The sequence below is a fragment of the Falco cherrug genome, chromosome 2, assembly GCF_023634085.1.
Source record: "Falco cherrug isolate bFalChe1 chromosome 2, bFalChe1.pri, whole genome shotgun sequence".
In the NCBI taxonomy this organism is placed as follows: Eukaryota; Metazoa; Chordata; class Aves; order Falconiformes; family Falconidae; genus Falco; species Falco cherrug.
This window is the reverse complement of record NC_073698.1, coordinates 74,824,080-74,850,274: the sequence shown is the minus strand read 5'-3', so window position 1 is coordinate 74,850,274 and position 26,195 is coordinate 74,824,080. Positions and strand designations below refer to the sequence as shown.

At 40.4% G+C, this 26,195-nt stretch overlaps 1 protein-coding gene across 3 annotated transcripts; it reads right to left on the bottom strand.

Annotated features, from left to right (window-relative positions):
• Positions 1 to 1,061: 1,061 nt before the first annotated feature.
• On the bottom strand, positions 1,062 to 22,927 carry GYG2 (glycogenin 2). 3 transcript variants are annotated; one of them, XM_055703120.1, is made up of 9 exons: positions 22,592 to 22,927; positions 16,810 to 16,951; positions 14,917 to 15,091; positions 13,489 to 13,651; positions 12,797 to 12,923; positions 11,669 to 11,891; positions 9,356 to 9,496; positions 7,568 to 7,678; positions 1,062 to 5,650 (listed from the first exon to the last, which is right to left on the bottom strand). In XM_055703120.1, exons 1-9 carry the CDS (start codon positions 22,596 to 22,598, stop codon positions 5,489 to 5,491), a joined length of 1,251 nt encoding a protein of 416 aa, XP_055559095.1. In that variant the 5' UTR covers positions 22,599 to 22,927; the 3' UTR covers positions 1,062 to 5,488. The 3 variants fall into 3 exon arrangements, with proteins under 3 accessions (XP_055559095.1, XP_055559096.1, XP_055559097.1); XM_055703122.1 differs by having other exon boundaries at positions 5,525 to 5,650; positions 7,568 to 7,692; XM_055703121.1 differs by lacking the exon at positions 7,568 to 7,678 and having other exon boundaries at positions 1,063 to 5,650; positions 22,592 to 22,924.
• Positions 22,928 to 26,195: the final 3,268 nt, after the last annotated feature.

The following is a 26,195-nucleotide window of genomic DNA, read 5'->3' as shown; positions in this document are numbered from 1 at the left end:
GTCTCTCCCTTCAAAGAAGGGAGCAAGCACCATATAAAATGGCCTCTTGGGAAAACATGACACAACTGGCAAATCTCCAAGCCAGTGTTAACCACAGGAGAATGTGCCTACACATGGTTAAACATAGACACCACAGAGAGGGAAGCATTACTTTGTCACAAATGAAGTTTGTTTTTACTGAAAGAGCTGTGGCTGGACTGTATAAATGTTTGACATTTATACAGCTGACTTGCATCTCAATGGATTGATCATTATTAAATGACATTCAGAATTGTTGCATTGGAGCGACTCAATAAAGTAATTGCCAAGTCTCACTGCTGTGAAACAATAAGCTTCTGAGACCTCACTTCACCATGTTTAAGTATCGGACACATTGCTTTGCTCCCTACTGGGACCCAAGGGAACGCCAGCATATGGATCACAAGATCCCATCATTTGAGGATACAAAGTAATTGTGTAGCAGATAAACTGAGAAAAGCAATTTGAGCTAAATTCATTCAGCCTGAAATTCCGAGGAGACTGAGTATATTTGAGAAGCATTTACATAAATGACCAAAAAGAAGGAGTAAATATCAAAAAAGTTTTGCTCATGACCAGACTGGAGGTCAAAATACACACACGCATATATATTCTGTTGAACCGAATAAAATATTGGAAGATTTTTGTAGAATGTTTTGATTGTAATGTTTTATCTAAACAACACGGTAAAAAACAAATTTATGAAAAACCTAGTTTTGTCTTTGCATCAACATACTACTGCATTACTAAGATTTTTTGAAAGCAAGAAAATAATAATAAAAAAAGCACCCCCATTTCTCCGAGATAAATAGTGAAAATAGTGATACTACACGTTCCAAACAACCCTGGCTCCTGTTCAGCCATTTGTCTAAAAGCTTTAAGTTAAAGGTTTGGAAACACAAAGAACTGGGGGTATTGGGGGGTGGGGGTGCAGGAAGTCTTTAAACTAACAAAACAGGTACTCACCCCTCACATGCAATCAGTTCTGTTCCAAGTATTTAATACTATAAGAAGGCTTTGAAAATCTTACTTCTCTGAAATAAAACAAATCACCTGTTCCTGATATTACACATCTAAAGGAAAACCACCTATAATTATGATCCAGAAACCTGTACAGTACCATAAAGGGAACAAACACTTTTCCAAGGCAATTAACATTATGCCATCCTGAAGTGAGAAAAACATTAAAATAATCACAAGTCGAAGGCTGGCTCTCCTAACATTTTTTTATTTTTTTTTTCTCTCCAGTTTGTTAAAGTTGAAAGGGTTCCGACAACAGTCAAAGTAAAATTCAGGAAAAATACTTGCAGCTGTATTTTTCTCCTTTACTCACAGTATATCATTGTCAGCCTTCTAACAATTAGTTTTTATAATGTTTAAAGTCAATTTTATAGCACTGTATTTTTAACTACCTTTGCTATAATAATGGCAGTGGTAAACGCAGACTACTTCAATGACTAATATAAATGAACATGTATTTTTGCAGGCTAAGAATTGACTGCTACGCATTTAAACTCACTTACAAGGGTGATTTAAAAAAAAAAATAAACCCACAGAAATAAAACCCCAAAATGACGACGAGAAAACTGGGGGAAAACCCCCAATCAAATACTTAAAACATTTTCCCCATAGACTGACCTAAATACCTTTACACAAAGGTAAAGATATTAGAGATGTGAATTAAAAAAAACAGGCCCATCTCATGTTATTTTCAAAGTCATAGGAATCGGAACAGTTTGGATTAACAAATGAAGAGAATCAGATCCATGAAGGAACAAACAGGCATGCTGCAGAGTTGTTTCTGGTGAACAAGTAGACATTTTCAGGAGCATGTAAATGTATGAAGCCACCTGCCACTAACCCAGCCTCCCATTTGTGGACAGAAAAATCAACGTTTAAAAAAAAATAAATATGCATTTTTTCAAATGTCAGCCTTACAAAACAACTGATGTGAGCTGACTGAACTAGAGAGACAAAGAAAACTTATTCCCCAAAAACAACCCAGTTGGAAAGGTCCTCACAAGACACCAGGCAGTAAGTAAAGTGATATTTCAAGAACAACCACCTCCTTTTCCTGTAGGCTAGGAAATTATCCCACATGTCTAAAATTTTCAAGAATTTTCCTTGTGGCACACCCACACTATCTCCTGTTTATACATGAAGAGCACCAATAAAATAGTTGTATGGCAAATGAAATTAGCCTCTAAGTCTAGCTGTGAATAACTCTAAGGACATCACAGAAGAATCAGCATGTTTTGTTTTTAAACACAATCTGTCCTCTTTAAATACGGAGTCTGCCACACAGCGGTAGGTCAGTCTGGCCTTTCAAAATCTTTACAGCTGCTGGTCAGGTCACTAGGGCTTAAAAACAATACTGACAAAACTCTCAGTTACACACACACACACACACAGAGACCAGCTGGTAAAAGATCTGCAGTTCTCCCTCTACATTTCATTGAGGCTGTTATTCCACAGTGCCTTCCAAATTGCCAAAGCAACAATGTCTTGCACCAAAAAGCCTACGCTTCTTAACTTTCTTTACCCTAAGGGTAAAAGCTATATCACAATTAGTGGAAGAAATTCCAAGTTAAGCTTGCTAAGTTTTTTTTCCCAAGTCATGTTCTGACTTAGCAAACCTCAACCCTGTGGATCACGGCAACATGCAGCCTGCAACACCCCCCAGACCTGCTTGTGGCCCCAAGATTTCAGGAGGATGTCCTTAAGAGCAAAAAATACTGCCCAAAGTACAGCACTTGCAAATTCTGAATTTGCTTACAAGATTCTCCCTTCTCCCACCCTGGTGACAACAGTACTGTGCTAGAATCCACTGCGGCACCACATTACTTCTAACTAGTTCAACATTTTTTGTGTGAAGACAGTACACAAACTCAGGCAGGGATTTCAACCACAGCTATGTTTTTCCATGAAATGTAATAAAACAACTACTGCTATGCTAATTCAAGAGATACTAAAGCTTATAATTATGTATGTCTGTAGAAATAATTATAACACACACCTTTAATTCTGCTCAGCAGCTAGTGCTAATGTCTCAAAAGCAATTTAACAAAATTAAAAAAAATATTAAAGTCACTAGCAAGTCACAAATAATACTTGCTGGCACAACATAAACAACCTGTAACCCTGCATCATCTGAGAAACACATGACTTCGTATATGCTTTCCATTTCTATTTTATTTCCATGACATTAATGTACTACAGTTCTTCGCAAAACATTGTATAATCCACACACAGTACCATTTTACATATTAACACTTCCAAATGTATTCCATGACAACTCCTTTTACTACAGTCATATGCCTATTTTAAAACTTTTCAGTTACTGATTTCACATCAGTAACGTTTCTCCCATAATCTCATTAATGTGCCCAGTAAGATCTAACAGTTACTGTAAAAAGTACAGTTGCATGAAGCATGAGTTCACATTGTTGATTACGGTTTTATATAGTCTTCAAAACCCGTTTGAATTATATTAGCAATAACGCTTATGAAACGGAACATTCTCAGAGGTGCACAAGTTCACCAAGAAATGGGGATAATCAGCAGATCAAGTGCTATGTAAGTAAGAGTACCCTGCAGCTACTGCAATCTCCACATAGTGCTGCACTGCACCACACACAACCGGCAGAACGCACCTACCCACGTTAACACACAAAGGTTACCTACCCAAGGGAGACAGGGTATCAAGGGTCCCTTTATGATTAATGGAGACCTTGAGAAGAATCATCTTCTGGACATCTCTCACTTTGACTTCAGAGACCCTAAACATCTAACTTGAACTAGAAGCTTGAATTCAGCAGACCCACCAAAGAGATTCCCACTTTAAGAGTGCTTAGAATAAATGAGAAATAAAGAACTAGATAAAATCAGAAATACCCCACAAAAGCAAATCCACTATTGTGAATATTAGAAAGTAATTCTAAAATACTCAAAGATAATTTTTCTTCCTTTCAGGGACCTTTAGACTCATTCATTCCTTTCCTAATTTGTGCAAGTTACGCCCCCCTGCCCCCAATCTTTTTGGATGGAGGAAAAAGAAACAAAAATTCCTTCCCTCCTACCTGCCTTTTTCTCTGCTAGCATCTATGGCAATCCCTCTGATGCATAACATTACATCATTGCTTTTTAAACAGAATTCCCAAGTTATTTCATTAGGTATATCTGTACCAAAACTGGTGACATATTAAGACTGAAACATGTTTTAAGTCCTGCATCAGCACTGCAGATTTCTTATTCTAATATTGTGTGGTGTCATGAATAACTGTGTCAAATCTGTTATCGTATTAGCATGCCTGTCGAGCTCTTCGTTCAAGTGTTTCTTTATCCTTGTTTGCTAAGACAAACTTGCTGACATTGGTTAAATTTAAATACCCAAATTCGCAAAGCAATCCCCCATAAGTATCCTTAATATAATGGGAGTCTCACTAGTAGATTTTTCTGGAACTATACTCACAGATTTATTAGTTCCCACACAGAGCTATTGTTTAAAAGATCTCCAAAGGGCCTGTTTACTAAAACAAGTGCCAACTGTGTTTTCAGTTGCACTTAAGTAGGCTGCAATATGGGGCAACAAAGCTAAACAAGAAGAATGTGTTTGTCAACTGCAATTGGAAGTACTGTAAACAAACTGATATAAAGCACCAGAAGGTTTATACCATAGTCTCAGCATTTTTTCCTCTGACTAGCAACTCTGAATATGCAAGTGAAGCTAACAATTTCTAAAAAACCCAACAGTATCCTATAGCAACAATATACAAAAAGGTTAACATACATTATCAGTCTGTCTTAACGAGTTTTACACCATTTTTCATCATGCTGGCGATGAAGCTGAGCAGCTTCCTATAAATATGGAGAACATCCACTAGTGATCTCAGATGAAGTCTGAATTTCCTCTAATCCTAAGAATACTTAAATTACAAAGTTTTGTTGCAGATTCCTATGAGGCCAGGATTTCATCTCCTCACTTTTTTCTCATATTGAAGTCTACGCTACAGTTGCCCTTAAAAGTGTTAATTTGGTTTCAAGAACAAGGTTTTCATTTAAATAGCTTCATAGCATCTTCCAAAAGTACTTCCGAAATAATCCCCACTTGGGAAATAATCTCAATTTCCAACATGTTTCACATTCATGACTGTTTCTGCAGAATGCTGTGGGAAGGAGCAGCGAACACTGATAAAAATGTGAGTTCAAACTCAGAGGCTATCATTCATTATACTTCAGAAGGCACTATGGGAGAATAATGAAGATGAAACACACATAACAATAAAGATGAGGCACTCTGAACAGTAAAAAACAGGAGTCCATATTTGTTAATCCTCCCCCAAAATATATGAGGATCTATATCTACCCCTTTAACTTTGGTGTCAAATAAACTATGGAAATAGCCAAGTATTCAAGGGTTGCATTTACAGAAGAAACACAGATCATGGTGGCCATTACAGTATGCTCCATCTTAATGTAAAAATGCATCCAATTTCTTTTTGATATGTTCAAAAGCATCTTTGCCCATATAGTCCATGCGCCCTTCCTCCCATTTTCTCCGTTCATCTTCTGGGATTGGTTCTTCTGGTCTGAAGTGAATAGACAGCTCTGAAACAGAATGTGCGACATTATTCTGTGGGAAGAAGCAGAACAGTGGGAAAACAGTCATTTGGTTGTTCTCATTTCGGTGCTGTGAAGTTAAACATCAAATGTCAAACTTCTGCTTTGTGCAGTCCCAGTTAAAATAATAAAACAAACAGTATTCAAACATTCATTCTTGTTTTGATTATGTGCTCTCATTTTCCCATGCTTTTACTACTTGCCATGACACCTTTGAACATTACCAAACATTTATTTTACTTGTCTTAACTCAGACCTTGGCATACTCAGCAACACCACAATAAGAATATTACAAATATGGCCTGTTTAGGGTGGAAAATCTCCTACAATAAAGTATAACATTGCATCTGTGCAAATTTTGCCTTCAGCAGGCTTTTATGTGAATGTAAGTTCCTAGAATTTTTTGTCATTTGTTTTACCTATCTCCAGCAAAATCAGTATTATTTATCAGATGTGAGACACATTATCCATATAAACTAATTCAAAAGATTGACACTATTCATTATACCAATAACTAGTTCATTTTGAATGATGGTCCAAAATTGTGAATCCTGGTTCAAGATCAAGCTATCATAAGTGCACAAATGCAAGATACATTATTAGTGATAATTTCAACTACATAGCAGAAAAACTGTGCCCATGATTGACCAATGTCAGTAAAACCAGAACATCCCAATTATAGCCAGTAATAAAGATGAAATATAGCAAGGACTAGTCAAGGCAGCTACTGAAAACTGCTTTCAGTACTAGTCCAAAAGGCTCCAAGGCAAACAACCCATCTCACGTTATACACAAAACAAATCAACCAGAATGGCTGGTGAAGCCCTCAAATCTAACATAAAAATGTTTCAGGATAGAAGTTAATGGGCAGGAATCTGTGGCTTAAGCTGCCGAAATGTCCTGGAATATCCATTACATCTGCCCATTTGGTCAAGGTAAAGCACAGGACTTGCACAAGATCTGCACCTAGGCAAGTATAAGGTATTTCACACAGTCAACGTGACATTTACAGGTTTAGGCAACTGCATCCTTCCATATGTATCCCCTGGGTCCCACTCTGTATGTAACTTTAAACATAAGTAAATGCTCTGAAGAGCATGAGCATGTTTGTGCCCTGAAAATGCAAATATGCAACAATATTTGGTATTTAATTTTCAGGCTTTGTATACACATAGCTGCAGTAATCCATGAAGATTCCTTCCTTTACCATTGGCAAGCCTTATCAATGGCTTCAGATGCCATTAACAAGACAGGAATCACCATGTTTTTAAAAATGAAGAATTTTAGCTAGGGCCCAGACACCCCTGGCTGCACAGGAGCTGCAGTTTCACCTACACTTTTGTTTCACAGTCTTAAGAGTATTTCACCATAGTGCTTCACAAGCATACAAAAGGACGCACTAGGAAAATGGCTCTGTTGTGTACCTTACAAGATACAAGTCCTTGACACCCTGTCACCCGCATCAACACCAAGAATGGCACTGCTGTCACATTACCCACAGATAAATGCAGTGCAAAACCACAAAGGAAAGCCTAGTAGCTTAGGCTCCATGCCCGACTCACTGTACATTTATTTTCCACTTCCTTGGAAACATTATTTCAGCAGGTAAAAAAACCCCCACAAACAAAACAAAAACAACAACAACAAAAAGAACAGCTTTGCTTGTATTAGTACTGGGAGAGCTAAAATTAACACCATGCATTTACTACTTGGGGGCTGGCAGAGGAAAATATACATTTAGAAGTTTTTAAAAGAAAAGTAGAAAGAGATCATATCCTAGCATTGAAAGCAGTTAAGGAATTACATAGCTAAAACATTAAAAAATTTATTTGCACACTGCATCATGATTAGTTGATATTTCCCAAAATGATTTTGGCAGCAAAGACTTGCATGCAATTATCAGACGTACAATGCAGAAAGCTACATGTACCAGTTCTGATGTTTCCGGAAACGCAGGATGAAATAAAAGCTGTTCTGAAGGTCTGTCAAGCTCACCGAGATGGACGTTAGAACCAGTTTGTTCAACTTCACGTACAGGTTGCTAAAATACAGCCACTGAGGTTTTATTAGGAGAATATTTTTCATAGGTTCCTTATCAAGTGAATTCATACAATACAAAGTGATTTTAGTCTTGGGGATGGAAGTGGATGGAAGGAAAAGGAACGGAACATATTATCACCAAGGACAAAATTCATCTCACCCAGCTTTAGCTATCAAAATGGCATTGAATCTAAGCTCCTGCTATAATCAATCTAGGATAAGTACCTCCAGAGGGTAGCTCATCTCATTCTAAAATAGGTTCAGAGTGGCCGTCATTCTTCAGTGACTACAGAAACAACCTGGAAAGCTAGCTGACAGTAGATGCCTACCACTCATGAGGCCAAACTGCAACAACAAGCTCATTTTAAGATAATAGCTTGCTCTGTAACTCATGAGCTTTTTATATTCATAGAAAAGAACAAAACAATGTATTCCAAAACAGAGTAAGATACATTGCCCCAAAAATATTGCCACAAATATTTGCCTTTGCCAAATAAACCCCCATAAATTAGGAGACAGACCCCATTCTGAAGTCTCTTCCACCAAAACAATCCTACAAGATTACTGAAGCTAAGCAACAAGAAGTGGAATATGGCGTTCCTAAGTAAGATGAGAATCAGGCTATTAATTTCTAATTGTTATGATCTTCTGATAAAATAATCCTGGTAATCAAAAAAAATAAAAGAAATTTAAGTTTGAATGGCACTACTTTAAGTGAATATTATGGGTTTTTTTACCCTAAGCAAACATCTTGAAAATGTATCCCTACTTAGTTTGAGCATTTCCAATGGAGTCACGTGCATGAGGCACACAAGATAACACATCCTTTGCAAATAAATTATTCTTAAGTTATAGAGCTGGAAGTTTTGCAGTTTTACTTCATCCCCTCCGTGTTCAGGGTGGAAAAGAAAGGAAGGAAACTACAGTTTTACTTTATGGAGTAACTACCATCTAAAGGGATGAAACACTGAACATAGTAAAAATTGTCTTCGTCTTACTAAAGAGTAGTCCACAAGTTACAATAGTAAATGACATTAGAACATTAATTTTATTTTCTCCCAGTTGTAACTTGCTAAGTATGGTTTATCATACAACACATAAAGACTTACACCTGTGTATATATATATATAAAAAAATAGCAGAAACACTGTGATATTATGTCCAACTTCATTCATTCATAAAATAAGGGGAGTCAGTGCAACAAAACACTCAAACACAAGAGTGACAAAAGAACAAGGACCCCTGCAATATTCATCAGTGAATCCTTGTAAGACACTCCTTGTTTCCCAAATCACAGAAAATTGAGGAACAGTTTTCTCAGTCAACACTTCTGGGAAAAGTTTTAAAATATATTAATCCACAAGAATATTAATATTAAAAATATTACTTTGGTAACACTTTATTTTAATATTATATTTCCAGTACCTAACAATTTTCAGTAAGTAACCTCTTCATAGAATTTAATGCAAGCTCTTTAAAACCTCCAGACACATCATGCATGTGTGACTAAAGACTAAAGAATATAAATACTCTATTTCTGATGCTAGCAAGAAAATTCAATAGCTACAGCTAAACTGAAGAAGATGCAATCTCCCAATCAGAGGTATATTTAATAAAATCTCATTTTAGTATCTCATTTTACTTTGTTACTGCATACAGTAATATACAATATACTTACAGCTTTGAAAGCAAGTTCTTCAGGTGAACACACTGTGGGATATTTTTCATACGTCTGCTCTGGAAGCACAGGCATTTGCAGCGAATTGGCCACATAAGGACTGACCTTTTTCAGTGTAATTTCAACTCCATTGAAAGTGTGCTAACAAAAACAAAAACATCTCACCACTGAAATACAATTTTGCAGGAAAGTCTTACCTTACAACAGTTTCACTTCCTTACAGGGATTTCAGCATTAAAGGACTAAGTTAATAAAGTCAAAAAAGTCTGTGGTCCCAGATTTAGAGCACATTGATTTACATTTTTGCACGCACGACTATGCCAGCAGCAGCAGCAGGTAAATCAAACAGGTATTTCCACTGTAATGTACCATAGCTGAAATATTTCTTTACTGCACAATTTCTTAAAAATTAAAGCATGTTAAAGTACGAGATCAAAAACTACCCATTCCTTCTTCTGCTTTCCAATTTGTCATGAGGTTAACAAACCAAATTACTCTCTGGGGCTTTGATGGTAATTGTTCAACTGATCTTACAGGACTATGCAATTAGTTCAGTGATACCAATAGTCTAATATTAAATTTACATATGTGTAAGTGTGATTTAAATTGTCTTTTCTGGATACAAAATTAAAAACCTTACTTCTACGCATTACTTTATGCTGCTGGTCTCCAAGAATCATCTGTTTATCAGCAGATTTTTTTATTCTATTCATAGAAACTATACATTACTGCACTTCTGAAGAAAAAAAACCATAAAGAGCTCAATAAATGCTTGATGACATAAGAGTACTGGATATAACACCTTAAATGTAATTAACTCTGCTTTTGCAAATCTGATTTGTTATGACCCTCATAAAACAAGTTATAATGCAGTTCTGAAAAGGTAAATTTTACTATAGTTCAAGGGCTAGTTTGATGGTCTACATCAACTTAGCTTCAAAAAGTCAAAAGTCTGTTTGTTTCAAAGCCGGACTATCAACTTTGGCTAATTTGTATCATATTTTGTGTTTAATTTTCAGAATTTATATTTCAGAACCTATACACATACGTTCCCATACAAAGGCTTCATCAATCAATAAGATGGCTGGAGGAAATCTTTGGAAAGCCAATAGTACTGAAAATTCTTCCTAAACTGCTAGTTTAGATGCTTCTAGAAGCAATCACTGCTACTACCAATCAACAGATACTATGTTTTCCCATGTGTACTGGGTTTGCATGGCATGGTTTTGGTGGGGGGGTACTACAGGGGTGGCTTCTGTGAGAAGCTGCTAGAAGCTTCCTCTATGCCTGACAGAGCCTGTGCCAGCTGGCTCCAAGACAGACCCACCACTGGCCAAGGCTGAGCCCATCAGTGATGGTGGTAGCACCTCTGGGATGGCGTATTTAACAAGGGGTTGGGTGGGGATCTGTGCAACAGCAACTGCAGCCAGAGAGAGGAGTGAGAATATGTGAGCGAAGCAGCCCTGCAGCCCCCCAGGCCAGTGCAGGAGGAGTTCCAGGTACCAGGGCAGAGATTCCTCTGCAGCCCACGGTGAAGCCCATGGTGAGGCAGCCCATGGAGGTTACTGGTGGAGCAGATCTCCACCTGCTGCCTGTGGAGGACCCCATGCTGGAGCAGAGGGATGCATCCGAAGGAGGCTGTGACCTCATGGGAAGCCCACAGTGGAGCAGGCTCCAGGTAGGACCTGTGGGCCCATGGAGACAGGAGCACACGCTAGAGCAGGTTTGCTGGCAGGACTTGTGGGGGACCCATGCTGGAGCAGTTTGCGGGAATGACTCACATTAGAGAAGTTTGTGGAGAACTGTCTCCCACAGGAAGGACCCCTTGCTGGAGCACAGGGAAAGTGTGAGAAGCCCTCCCCCTGAGGAGGAAGGAGCAGCAGAGACAATGTGTGAAGAACTAACCACAACCCATTCCCTGTTCCCCTGTGCCTCTTGCAGGGAGGAGGTAGGGACAAATCAGGAGTGAAGTTAAGCTTGAGATGGGAGGGGTGGGGGGAAGGTCTGTTAAGATTTGCTTTTATTTCTTTTATTTTTTATTGATTGGTAATAAATTTAATTTCCCCAAGTCAAGCCTATTTTGCCCGCAACAGTAATTGCTGAGTGATCTCCCTGTCCTTATCTCAACCCACAAGCCTTTCATTATGCTTTCTTTACCCTGTCCAGTTGAGGAGGGGAAGTGACAGAGCAGCTTTGGTGGACACCTGGCATTCAGCCAGGGTCAACCCACCACACCATGTTATTCCTTCCTCTAGCAAACATGATTTTCAGAATTTTTGTTGTGATTCCAGCATATTCCCGCTAACTACTTACCTTGCAGTCCTCAGATCCTGATTCTTCCATCTTTTGAAGTTCTTCTAACAAAGGCAATATACTAGCACTGTATATATTCCACCAGCAGGCAAGAAATGACAGTTGATGAAAAGATCCAGAGGTGGTGCTGTCCTGCATCACTCTTTTTGTTTCAAGGTTGTATTTGTAGTTCCAGGGCTTTGTCGCTCCCAAGAAGTGAACAACTTTGGCATCTCTACCAAAACTGTAGAGATTAAACATACAAGTCTATGGATTAAATAGTTTGGGGTTTTTTAGCCTGTATAAACCACTAAAGAAACATGCCTACTTTCACTGGTGAGATGATTTTGACACTTTGCAACAGCAAATTCAATATGAGAATATATATTCATATTTTTTTCTGTCTTATTAGTTTAGGGTATCTCATTTAGCATACAGAAAACAAAAGGCTGCATTGCCATTTGCTTCCAGCTGCTGATTCTAGTAGAAAAGTTCATGAAGGAAACAGACAGGCTCATGGAGTACCATTTCCAGTCCTCCTGCACACTCTGTTCACACACAAATAAATACCACTTGAAACACGGAATCAACAAAATCGGTTATTACTGATCCCATATTAAAAATTACTCATAAATACATCATCCTAAGTTCACCTTTCTGTAAGTGTTTCGTGCAACTGGAACAGTAATTTATGACACCCTAAATCCAACTTGCCTTCTGACAGAAAAGTTTCTCTAACTGCATTGTCTGAAGTCATATTTACTAGCACAAATTTTCTTTCATGGAAGAAACTAAGAAATGGTTTACAAAATTTAAAACGAACAACCAACTGTTTCCCACAGAACTGACTGGAAAAGAAGAGAACAATTTTCAAAGTAAAGCTGTCAGAACCTAATACAGAAGTAATCTACATCTTTTCAAACATGAGAAAAGCTTCTCTGAAACAACATAGTATAGACGACTCTGGGACTCTCTCTGTGTTCAGATGTAAGGCATTCATATTGCATTTAAGCTTCTACCACATGATTTTTACATATAAAAATGACTACTGTCATTTATAATCAACAAATACATCATTATTATTTTCTCTTATAATAGAATGTTTGTAACAAACTACCAAGGTTTACAGTCCGTCAGTGTTATACTTACTGATTGAAAGCAGGAATGTAGGTGTATACAGCACTGCTGCTCAAGTTATAGAGGAAAGGTAAGTGTTTGCCAATATCGGCTGTTGCCCAGTTGCTGAAGAAACTATTCAACAAGCCTTGATCACCTCCTAAAGAACATATTAAACAGAATTACCATAATTATGCATACACTCAAATGTATGTCAAAATGTAACATCCAAGGATGGAAGTGAGACTGGTGAGTTCATGGGACTGTAACTTGGACTTGACAATACGGCCATGTGAGCAGGTACAAGTGAGTAATACCTGATCCACTCCGATGCAAGTTCAGTGTAAATGGAGTCCTATTGTAATGTATGAAGAAAGGAGTAGGAAAGGGTTTTGGTGTCCCTCAGAGCAGAAGACTGAAGATCAGCTGTATTTTTCTCTCCTAAACCAGACAGCAAAATTAAAACCTACTGAGCAAGACTCAGACACAATGTCCCTTCATTGCCCTCTTCTGGGAAGTATAGTCCACAATAAGTCAATGGGTCTTAAGTACAGTGTAAGAGGCAAAGGTCTGCACCTTACATTTCTGTGGGGACACAATTACATAAAGCCCAAAGAACTCCTGCCTTCCTCTAATCTGCCTGATGGCATAGAAGTTATGGAAAAACAGCTTACTGACAGGGAATCTAATGTTTTGCCTTTCACCCCTTATGCCTTGCCCCTTACCATCAAAGCTGCCATGTTCAGCAGCAAACCGCAGCAGTAGGTTGTAAGTTTTCAAAGAAGGTCGGAACACAAATACACCACTATTAAAGCAGTCAGGCCAACCAGAATCAGGAGCTGCTGAAAACTCTTCTCGATCAAACAATTCATCGACGTTGCAAAGCACCTTAGAGACAGCAGGAAAGAAGAAAAATTGTTAGAGGAAAAGTTTTTCTAGAACGTGAATTGCTAAACCAGTACCAATATGGTAAGCTGCTAGTTTGGCCATAGCTTGCAGAGCATAAAAGCAGTGGCAATGCAAAATATGCTAGAGGTCAGAACCTGTATAATAAGGCAACATTAATTGTGGTTCCCCATAATTTCTCTGATAAAAGTACAAAGCCTGTGAAATTATTTCATGAACCTCAGAGACCCTCCAGAAGGTCCCTTTAAATATTACAACATATCATTAAAACACACAATTTCCTTCTTGTTTAGCTCATCGTTCCCATAGTCCATTATTCTCAGTAACTGCAACAGAGCTGAATGAAAGCTGGGAATCCAAATAATTTGAGTTAGCAACAGACTGATTAAAGGGGTAGCAGAAAAACTGTCTTGTTACTAGTTTTCCAACTGAGTCAACCTCAGAAGTTTGATTTGTTCCACTACATTGTGAAGCTTAAAAACCAAAGCCAAGTAATCAGGTTAAGGCCCAGATCACTTTTAAAGTTGGTGGAAAGCAAGCTGTGCAGTCGCTGAAAGTCTGGACCCCACCCACAACTGAGCCACTAAAAAAAGCAGGAGAAGAAAACTTCTTTTAGGAGAAAGATTTTGTCATTGAATTTAAATAAAAAACAAGTAGTTGCCTTCCTCATCTAATGTAAAGCAGGAATTCATAAGCCTCACTGCCTCACCCCCTGAGAACAACAACTTAATTTGGTTTCTAATTAAAATACAACCCTATTAAATTAAAATGCATCCCAGTGTTCCAAAGTGAGCCATGTATGTGCAGGAGAAAGCTGACATCATTGTTCTTGCAAAAATTATGGCCATTTTTATCTCTATACCTCTAAAAAATGTAAAGAAAAAGGTAATTACTTTTTCTGCACGCCCCCCCCCCCCCCTTTTAAAACTGGCTTGCCTTCCTGACCAGAATAAGTCCAAACAAAAATATATGAGATTTATTTTAAACATCTGTCAGAAGCCCATACACAGAGTGAGTTTATGCTCTCTTTTGAGGATGGTCCTGAGTGTAGTCTCAAAACAGGATTTATTTCTATTCAGCCTGCAAAACTGTAAGCATTGCCAAAACATGCCAGCTGGAGCTCCTGTGACCACCAGCAAATCTGGTCAATTCATAAGCCAGCAGGCTGCTTGACAAGGAAGTATCCAACACTCAAAGTAGATCTTTAAGACAGACATAAATGTTTCCATGGCTCCTGCTCTACTCACCAAAGTGTCTGCATCCATGAAGACACATTTGCTATAATGAGTAAGTGTCCAACAGTGAAGCTTAGTGAAGGTTACACCCAGTTCTGGCCTCTGCATCAGAGCCAAACGGACTGAGTCAGCACTGTCAAGTGCATCTACTTTGATTACTTCATCAAATACGCTGCGAAGGACAGACCTACCAGAGCATGCAGTGGAGAGAAAGAAGGGAATGCAGAGAGGTTCATCAGAGTTCAATTCTGGCATGAAAACAGTGACACACAGCACCACATTTATTACAACAACAACAAAGGCTAGATTGATCGGTTAGAATGAGAAGTCAGAAGCAACAAGTCCTTGTAAATCACCTGCTGAAGTGACAACTATCAATCAGGACATAAACCATCACCTCTTCTGCTACGGGGCCAGCACAACTCAGAAATGACAGGTGCTGTATTGGAGGAGAAATCAATCCTTCCTTTAGTTACTTAATCTCCTATAGAAACAACAGCAGAAATTAAAGCGGCTTTCAACCTGCATAATTGATTCTAAAGAAGACACCATACTGTGTTCCCTGCGCATTGCACAGGATGCGGCACACACTGCCAGCGCACTCATCTGCACCTGTTATGCCCAAGTAAACCCAGCTTCAAAACTGCACCTTTTAAAACAGGCAATATATACTTCCTCATTACTACAAATCACCTCAAAAGAGACTTTTAGGAAGAAAACTTTTTTCTGTGCTTATCTTTCATGGGAATTTACAGGTCATACCAAAGTTAGTAATTTTCCTTCCAGAAACAAGAAAAAAAGTCTCTTAAACACAGCTTATTTATTTACCTTACACTATTAGCCACAAAGTCCTGGATGTCATACAAACAACAGGAGAAGAAAAGACTGTGCTAGTTATCTAGATTTCAGAGTCATTAGCTTTTGCCTGACTGATCTTCAAGGGACAGGAGTTAACTAGTAATGAACTAAGAGCAGGTACAGGTTTTCAGAAGCATAGTTCAGTGATGCACTTTTTTTAAATGCTATCCCTGATTAAAAATTAAAAAGGTTTTTCCCTACGCTGAATGGGGATGAAAAAACTGACGAACTCAGTATCCACTCAGATGTCAAATGTATATAGTGTTCCCTCAGGAAAGAGTGTTCTGACAAAATACATACTTTAAAAAGCCTGTAATAACACATTTCTACACATCTAATCACAGAAAAAATGGGAAAATATGTTTCTTGAGCCAGATGCATTGCAAATACTTTCACATGAGATACAGAAATCAGGAGCTTGCACATGTCCTAGGCTAAAGCAGAACTAAGAGTTTAAGTAGCTATGGCATGTCAGGTTCCTTTTAACACGGAACACAGTCCTCCAAATAACAGGGCTTGAATTCAACAGGTCTAATGAGATTTCTGTACATGCAATTCTGTAGTGCCTGTAAAATCACAGCCCAAATTAGAAAATTATTAAAAAAAAGCAGCAAAATAATTTCTCATCATGATAGCCGTGCACCAATATTTTAAGATCAGTCACCTGAAACTGAGCCCCTAAGGTTTTTAGAGTTCTGATGTCACAAGTGGTTATGTATCTTACCTCCTTCTAAAAGAGAAAAACTTGCAGAAAAAACCCAGTAGTGCCTTTATTTTAGCTCAAAAGCAAGACACTAAAACTTTCAGTTTATATTCCCAATTATGGACTTAAGACAACTTCCAGCCACAAGCTCTACTTCTGCAATGAATTCTCATGAGCCTTACAATCTTATCATAGATGTTATTTGGGACTCATCTCAGAAATCATTAGCCAAGGGGAAACTTCCAGACATAATGCTGTGAAATCCACAGGAATCCTATTAAAATCTTTCATGCTGTTGTTTATTTTTCCATAATATCAACCTCTAAAAATACATTAATACTTACCTCATCCCACTGGAAACCTCTGGAGTAATTAGTACTGCCAGTTTTCTAGATGTTGTATGGTTCCTCAATGACTGTCCGAGAACCAAAGCGCCTTGACAGTACACATCATCAGTAGCAAGGGTCACAAAGGCTTGGTCTGTTACTGTGAGAAAAATTCAGAAGAGTCACTTTACAGCTTTAACATAAGCTCTTTTGGCAGGTTCCTTCCTACAGGCTGCAGCTTATAACAACCTGCAGCTCCTGTGATAAGCTCTTTTCTCTCCCGAACTCCCCCAGAAGACACAATTGAATAGAAAATCCAGTGAATGTGACTGCAGAATGTATGCTTCTGAATTTATTTTTTGTTTGCCTGATTTACATAATAACAAGTTTTTGGACTAGCCTTAAACTAATAATTGCCTGAAACTTATTGCCCAAAAATAATGTCATCCAAAAAGCTGATCTGTAATATTTAGATTAATTCACATAGTATAATACAACCAATAAAGAAAATGTTCCTGTTTATACAGTGCCAAAAGCTAAGGAAAAAACCAAGATGTTAAGTACTAGCCAGAAACATCCTTCTTTCCATAACCTCCTGACTCCAACCAACAGGCATCATTGTTTGCTCTGTCCTTTTTATACTGGAGTAACCGGTTCTGGCTGAACAAATGCAGAGAAATTGCTACTGACATTGGTACACCTCCCAGAAGCTAAGGATCCCTACCTCAAGTAACTCCAGGAAAATCAGGAATCTCATTGTCAAGAAACACATGGGGGAAAAAAGTTACAATAAAAAAATAAAGCAAGCTACTCTCCTGCACAACAGGAGACATAATGTATTGTGTAGAGATACCAGTCCTGTGGCAGTATCACCAGGGACTGCTTCTTCAGCTCTGCCCTCTGACAGAACCACTGTTATTGGGGGTCTCCTGGAGAGAGCCAGAACCTATGATTCAGCAAGGTGAACAGCCTCCTTGGAGCAGGAGGAAGACCTCAGTGTTTTAGGCTGCAAAATTAAGCAGAACAAGGTGAGTGGGTCACACAGCAGAGGGGAATTCCACTGAGGTCTCCAGAGTGTCAGTAAATACTTGTGTTGAAATACTTGTTTAAAGCCACTGTCATCTTAAGCGACAAGCAATTATGTTAAATAAATTAAAACAAGCAAACAACAGCAACAACATAAACACCCTGTCATACAGTTCCCAGGCTCCGTGCGAGACTCTAGGAAAGAATCTCACACGACTAGTTGCAGAGAACCCAACAAATGACCTCACGGCTGCCTCTGCCAGAGGCTGCCAAAATGAATGAGTTCAAACCTCTAACCTAACATCAAGGTATGCAATGAAGTATGGTTGGTGCTGGTGACAAGCTCTCAGGTACTGAGTATCATTTTTCGTGTCCTCCAAACCCAGAGCAAAGCACAGATTCACTGGTGCACTGTCTTCTTCCCCCTTTTTTTCCCCACTCATCTCCACACAGTCCCGAATTCTCATCCAGCAATTCAAATCAGCGTTTGCTGATGTTGCAACAGATCCCTGCACCTCAGAAGAATGCCAGTAGTGCTAAACTTGACCAAAACCCCCTGAATCATCCATCCAAGCTTAAAATAGCTTGCAGATCCTTCAGCTAAGCAAACTCCAATAACATTTTTTTAATCACAATTTCCAGACAAAGCAAATGAAAAAAGGAGCTTTCAAATCTCCTGTTATAACAACAGCTCTAGCAAGTTATGGGTGTTCCAGAAAACAATAAGGAGTTGCTTACATGGAGTGGTTTAAAAGGACAGCTGTGCAAGTAAACAGCTCTTACTGCAATTTTCCAGAAGGTTGAACGAATAAATATAAGCATACATAAAAAACAATAATAAAAATAAAAAACCACTGAAGGCTACTTTAGCAATAAAACTATTCTGGAAAGACACAAAGAGTCAGGAAAGAAAAGCACTTTTGTGTCAGGCAACATCTTTAGCCAAACAAAGGTAATAAAACAACTACTGAGAGGAATGTGGGAGGTACGTTAATACAAGAAGCACACTGTGAAATGAGTGGGAGTTTAAATCTTAAAATACTGTTTTAAATAACAACCACAAAGCTGAACACATAATCTTACTGCTTCTGCAAATTCTTTTAGCTACAGAAGCTGAATCTTTACTTAAGTAATACACATAAAAATACACAAGCTGCCCATCAAATAGTTCAGCAAGCTGGTATGGCAAATTATCACATGCTACACATGCTTTCATGCCCTGTACCTCTGCGGCAAAAGTTGTGGTCACAACCACAAGGAAGCCAACTACGGAACAAATACAGCTTCTAAGAAACTCTTGCCCATGGCTCACACAAAAAATAAACCAATTGCTTGTTTTGAGAATCAGATGTGGGATACATATTATGGCCTTCTTAATAGAGTGAATCATTACAGAGATAATGAAATAGATAATCAAACTATCCATGCAACCGAAACCAAGACCGAAACCATGCAACATTAAAATATTCCTGGTGCAAAGACAGAGGCACATCCTAGCTATTTTAAAATTGTAGAGGGGCATCACTAATCCATTCAGGATCCATAGGGGGGTTAAACCCAAAGGATTTTACCATTACTTGTTCTTTCATCTAACCTGTGTTTTCAAGGAAGAGGTGTTTCTTGACTTGCCTTGTTTATAATCTTCCTTGGAACACTGTCCCTATAAGTAAATATTTTATTTTTATAACTGAATACTAAGGATCAGATTTTCATTTCACCTTGTGAAAGTAAACCATTTACCTGAAAATTCCCATTTAACTGAAATCAAGGACAATGTTGCGTTAAAACCAACGTACACAGGATTTCACTCACTGACTTCAAGCTGCAACCAAAGATTTGATCTTTTAAGTTTGAAAGCCAAAGTTGTAGCTATTTAAAATTCATTGCAACTGGATTTTTCTTTTTTTTTCTTTCTTTTTTTTTTTCTTAAGTGTCAAGTACATCATTACACATAACTTTCAAGTCTTTGTGGTGAATGATAATAGGATTTTTCATGGAAAACACCCAGTGTGAACAGTATTAAGTTTTCAAGCAAATTGTTTTCAAGCTGTGGAACCTATGGCTAATTCTCAGTGAATTATGAGAAAAGTGTATGATTAAGAATCACATTAAAACCATGTGGTATGAATTTATAAATCTGCTCTTTTCTCTTGGCTGGATTACCACACAGCACCTGAAGATGCAAATTTAAAAATCATTACCATCAGCAGTGGCTCCTCAGTTTTAATACCTAATGATAGTTTCTTAGAACACACCAAGGATTTTCAAGCAAGTAACTGCCAAGTTATTTTAGAGCCTGCTCTACAGCTACAGACAGCAACAAAGAAAAGACAAAAGTGAATTGCTACAGTCAGGCTGATTTTATGTGAAACTTGTTACTTTTTTAGCCAAGATCACCAACTTCTTATGCTAATTACTCATAGCAGTAGTACCTGTGACACTGCCAGAGGCAAAATTCTTTAACAGGCCTGAAAACTGGTCAGAGGGCAGCTAAAGGCCTTACTTAGAATCCGCACCAGCAAGTGGACAGGGTGGTGCTGCACACTTTGATGTTCAAAGAAAGAGAGGGAATGAACAAACACCAGGTACCCACTGGGAATTAGGAGTGCCTTATATTAACAAGCACTGAATGAACCACGTGCCTACTAGCTTTAAGGCAAGTTTAAGTAATAATCCACTAGAGACAGCTTTTAAAACATACTTTGGTCTTTCTTCTAATAGACAGAGAAAGGATAAACATGCTCTAGGTGCAGCTCCTAGAGTAACAACTCAAATTTGCCAGGTTGCCCGCTCCAAATTGCAACAGGAGACCAGAGACTCATAGGCTACAAATTTCCTACAAGCATACTCTAAATAACGTATTGCTATCTTATGCATAAAACCAAGAGTAGATAAATGAATAGCTATAAGCCTCCAACAGACTGGTTAGGTCTCCAGTATGTACTGCCATTCATACTAACCAACGCCGTATGACTGCTTGCTTAAATTCCTCCCTAGTACCATCTGTTGCTCTTCTGTCACCTCCCCCTTTCTACTTCAGACACAATCTGTAGGATGGGCAGGCTGCAGTCTGGACCTGTGCCCGCTGAGCCCAAAGCGCCTTTCTGAAATCCCGTGCGACAATGACATTATCCCAGCCTCAGCTCACAGCAATTTCAAACAACAATTTTGTTGCTCCCCCTCTCACATGTAGGTCTCTACGAATCCTCCCCCAGAAGCATGTCTCAGTGTTAGACTACTGTAAAAATAAAGTGACAGGCCTCATTACTCTGACCTAGCACAACCATATCAGAAGCACCTGGAACAGAAAGCTCTGCTCCAGCTGACACCCACAACCTTAAAAGCAGTCAAGAAGCATCTTGTTCTAAGTAGGTAAAATGAATAATGATGTCAGACAATAAGCTATGTCAGACCACCATCAGCAATTTTTATGTAAGTTTTCAGCAAAGAGGCAGTTCTTGCCCTGGTAAACAAATGACACCTGGCAATTTTAATTCCCATGCCTCTTCAGGCTGGCTCCAACAGTAGAAATACTTACATTACTGATGAAGGCGGCACAACCGACACTTTACACAGACCTTTTTAAGACAGAATATAAATTGACATTTGATGGGCATGCAGTATTTCTCTTGGTCTAGTCTAATGGAGTTCTGCCTAATCCAAAACCAGATTCTCTCTTATCCTTTATTATAACAATACCAAATCTTAGTAGACGGGATTACAACTGTTACCTTGGAAGGCTACAGAAAGAGGACTTGTTTCTCATTCAGTGTAGCTTTCACTGTGTATCTTTCAGTTACAAACAGTTACATTCTGTTTCAAGACCCTACAATTTTATTATTGAACAGCTAGTAAGTGATCCTTACAAAAAATCAAATGCAGTAATATTTTAATACACAAATAAGCATAATACATAGCACCCAAAACTAGTCTCCAAATAGTAATATACCAGTTTGAAAAAAAACATAGTAATAATTGTTTCAGCAATCCAGAGACAGCACAGATGACTTCATATGTATGGGTAGGTGTTTCAGTATTTCACCTTCTTAAAAAAAAAACAAAACCAAAACACAACCAAAAACCCCCCCAAAAACAAACCCAAACCAATCAACCAACCAACACCGCAGTCCTCTGACCCTTTAATTTGCAGGTCCCCTTTTCTGCATCTTCCCCCAGTGCTGAGGTGCCACATAGGTGAATTCAAACTGGGGATCCTCCCGGCCAAATGCCCAAGGAAGATGTGTTCGTGACATCTTCCAAATGGCTCAAGAAACCCCACCTGGGGGCGGGGGGCTGCTGCTCAACTTCTTCCTCAGTTTTGAGCGTCAGGAAACGGAACGGTACCCGCACCCACCCTGTGCGGTCAGCCCTCGCTGAGGGGCTCCTCTGGGCGTTAAGGATAACTGAGTAGCAGCGGTACCGATGCTATGTAAGGAGGGATGCAGGACAGCTTCCCTGCCTGCCTCAGCCCGAGGGAGCCCTGCCCGCCCCGCCGGGAAAGCGCAGGGAGGCCCGGGCAGGCCAGCCCGTACCTACGGGCAGAACGCACCGATGAGTTCAGCTCTTTCATTGCACCGGCCAGGCAGTTTAAACCCTCATCCGAGACGGCTGCTGACAGCACAGCACTCCGCTGGTAACGAAGCCGCGGAGACCCTCGCCCGCACGGGGCTGGGAGGCGGGAGAGGCCCCGGGGGCAGCGGCCCGGCCCGGCCCGGCCGCCACGCGCGACGGCGGCCCCCGCGGCAGAGCCCGGCGGCCGGGCCGCGGTACTCACCGGACATCCTGCGGCGGCGGCGGGGGCAGGCAGGTGCACGGCCCGCCGCCCCGGCCCGCGGCGCCCACCTCTGCCGCCGCCTCACCTGCTCGCTGCCGGCCCGCTAAATCGCGGAATAGGATTAGCCTCCTTCCTGCTGAAGGCTGCGGGAGGTGAATTACACTCGCAGGGACTCCTGCGCAGCAGCGGAGAAACGGCATTAGCCGCAGGGACCGCTTGGGGTGGTTGGCACGACCCCCCCCCACTCTCCCCTCCGCGTTCCCGGCGCTGACTTTAGTTCAAGGGGGGGCAGCCTCCTCTCGCCCCCCGCCCCGCCGTGCCCCCCGCAGCGCCCCGCTCCCCCGGCAGCGCAGCGCCGACGCTCGGCCCCGCCACCCGCCTGCTTGCTCCCGGCCCGCCGGCGCCTCCTGTCGGCTCGCCGCGGCACTCCCGCCCCCCGGGCCGCCCCGCGGCAGCGCCCACCCCGCCCGCTCGGCGCTGGCGGGCCCTGAGCGCCTCCCGTGGTGGCGGGGGCTGGAGGGGGGCGTCGCCTCGTTCTCTCCCGTCCCGTCGTGTCCCGTCCCGTCCCTTGCGCGCTGCTCTCGGTGAGCTTCAGCGGGGCCTCCGGAGATCCTCCCTCAGGCGTCCCCTCTCGGGCCGTCCGCCCGGCAGGCTGCTCGAGCGCTGCCCGGGGGCGCTGGGGAAGGAGAGGGGCCCCCTCGCCCAGCCGCTGCCGTTTCCGGGCTCCCGGCGCGCGGTGGTTCGGGCGGCGCTGGAGGGAGGAGCGGTCCCTGCGGGAGGGACGGAGGGGCGCCCGGCCCGCCGGCGGCGCGGGGGGTCACGGCGTCGGGCTGACAAACGGGGGGGCGTGGGGGCCGCGCCCCGCCGCCCGCGCGCCTCCCGCACCCCGCGCGCCTCCCGCACCCGCGCGCCTCCGCCGCGACGGCCTCACCGCCGGGCGCGCGCTGCGCTGCAGGAGCGGAGAGGGATAAAGATAAGCCGGGGGAGGCTGCCGTGCGGCCCTTTGAGGAAAAAAACATCAACGCCTTTGATGGTGAGGACGGCAGAGTGTGGAAAAACCATCTTGAAGCATGAGTACGGTGCCTCCAGGGCGGCCTCGGTTACCCCGAAACTTGGGATTGACCGTGGGTTAGGGGGGTCCACCCCTTACCTCCTCCGGAGCCCTCGTAACCGCTGCAGACACACGCAGTCTGATACTTGTGATCCAGATAAATCAATGTTTTCAGAGAGCCTATGCTACTTGGAGGGCTAAATGTGTTTCCACAGCCGCATGTGTCGGTGCACAGGCGCTCACCAGCGTGGTTTTGCCACTGCCTTGGAAGCGACTGTACACGGCATTCAGCCGCGCAGTGTCTCTGTGGGGCACGCCTGGGCTGACCTCGCTCGGCCGAGGCATTTTTGCATCAGGCTGCCCTGTGAACCTCAGGAATTACTTAGCAAAGGACAACAATTTAAGGCAGTGTGCCACCAAACAGAATGCACATACCACTCAACTATTTCAGCCTTTATTTCCAACAACTTGCAAGTGATCGGTGTTGCCACTCCAAGCTGCAGCATTTGTCCTCTCACACACTGGGAAAAGCCTAGAGCTCTGCTGGAGAAGAGGATGCCTTTGTTCTGGCAGTGGCGAGGTATTTAAGGAGGGAAGGACATAAACGCACAGGAAATCAAACTTTACTTGTCCCGCAGAAACAAAATTCTCGGGACATGTGTTAGTCATCTGCTTATATAGACAGATCAACTGAACAATATGCTTATGAGTAGGAAGATCCCTGTTGCAGATAATTTCACACTAGCAGATCTATTTCAGTTGGGGGACTCTATAATCAACAAAAGCATTTGGTTGGTAATAAAAGTGACATCTACATTTAATAATTTTCTGTTTTACTTGTGTGCCAGCAACTTTTTTAGGGTATAGAATAGATTTCAAATGTCAGAGCCAATAATACAAGCTAGATTTCTGATGGTCTAACATCCAGTTTATTTTCCTTCATTCCTGTCCAGATTTAAATACCTTAGAGCTTCCCTACATAATCCCTCAGTTATCTGAAATAATAATAAAAAATATTCTTAGAGTAATTAAAAAAATATTATTGTCATTATCCTAGTTAAAAGGGAAATTAATACTGAAAAGTGTGCCTGCACTCATATGTTGATGTAATTAGACCAAAGACCTTCAGAAGGTTAAACACTTGGGTGGGTAGGGTTTAGTAGTTCAGGTTAATGGATTTTGTTCAAATTCACCATAAAAACATCTGCTTTTTGGCTAGTAATTTTAACACAAGAAATATTTTTGAAAATACCATGAACAAATATAAATAAATTGTAGTAATATTTCAAAAGCAAAAATGTTAATAATGCACATAGATCCTTCTCTGGACAATGCTCCTGAAAAAAAATAATTCTTAAGCTGTTTTCTTTTTTTCCCCTGAAGTCTTTAATTTGAAGCATTTCTTTCTCTTCCCTAGTGGGACATAGATGAATTTGTATATAAAAGTTGTCAGTCAGCATATGTCCCAGAAAGTAACAAACAAAACAAACAAAACTCAGATCACCTTAGATAAAACACAGCATGAGTTTATTGAAACTTGTCAAGAGAAAGAAACAAAATACATATTTTCATTGTAAAACAAAAAAATGAAGTGGTAACTACAAAACACTTAACATTTCATTAGTTGAAACTTTATGTCTACCTGGCAAAATATATCTCAATCTGTTTTAACTGTTAACATGGCAAATTAGTATTTTCTAAGAAGTATCAAATGTCCTTGAAAACTATTTTAAAAATATGTTCTCATTCATAAGTTGCAAGTGATAACCACAAAGGTGCTTGTTCATTTGTGTGTTATCAAGATGTTAAGATATTTCCATATTTAAATTGTTGTACGTTGTCATTGCTTATTTTCAGGATCAAAATAAAGATTGTGGTAATCTCCTCAGCAACCATTGTATATCCATTTAAAGCATAATTTAGATAGAATAGTGTTTTATTTTATGAAAAGAGTACTTGTTCAGATTCCGTCTTTCTCTCAACAATTTAATAAACACAAAGTCATGTTTGCCTCCATCTACATGGAATTTCAGTAAGGAAAAGCATGCTTCACATATAAGATGAAGATAAAACACAGATTTCCTCTATGCTTTAAAGAGTTAGCTAAAATGTCTGTGTTGCAGGATTATGTCAGTAAACTACTAGTTCTGCCAGCTTTTGGCTGCATTTCATTAGTTTGCTAATATTTTGGTTCAGTTAGCTATATGAAGACACAGACTGGAGAAGTGTTAGGTTTTGTTGATAGATCTGTCTACATAAGGACATTTGTTTGTATGGCAAGGTTGATCAGGAACAAGGGAAAAAAGTGAAACAGCCTTGCTAGCAAAACTATCAACCATACCTCCATATATGTATGAAGTTTAAAAGTTGGTGTCACATAGATTTTATAGAACAAAGTGTCATGGACTCATTCTAAAACATTCAGAAAACTTTGTACCTATTTCCCCTTTACAGAAATTATGAATGATACATTTCTTAAAAAAAAAAAAAAAAAAAAAAGCCTGCCAGATTATTGCCTTTAAAGGCTTCTAAAGCAGGGCCTAAGTTCAAGAA

Excerpts from the sequence above, each read along its gene's own strand:
- GYG2 (XM_055703120.1), bottom strand. Across the intron at positions 11,892-12,796 it reads TACATTCCTGCTTTCAATCA|TTTTGGTAGAGATGCCAAAG; the intron begins GTAAGTATAACA and ends TAATCTCTACAG. Across the intron at positions 7,679-9,355 it reads AAGAACTTGCTTTCAAAGCT|CAACCTGTACGTGAAGTTGA; the intron begins GTAAGTATATTG and ends GCTGTATTTTAG.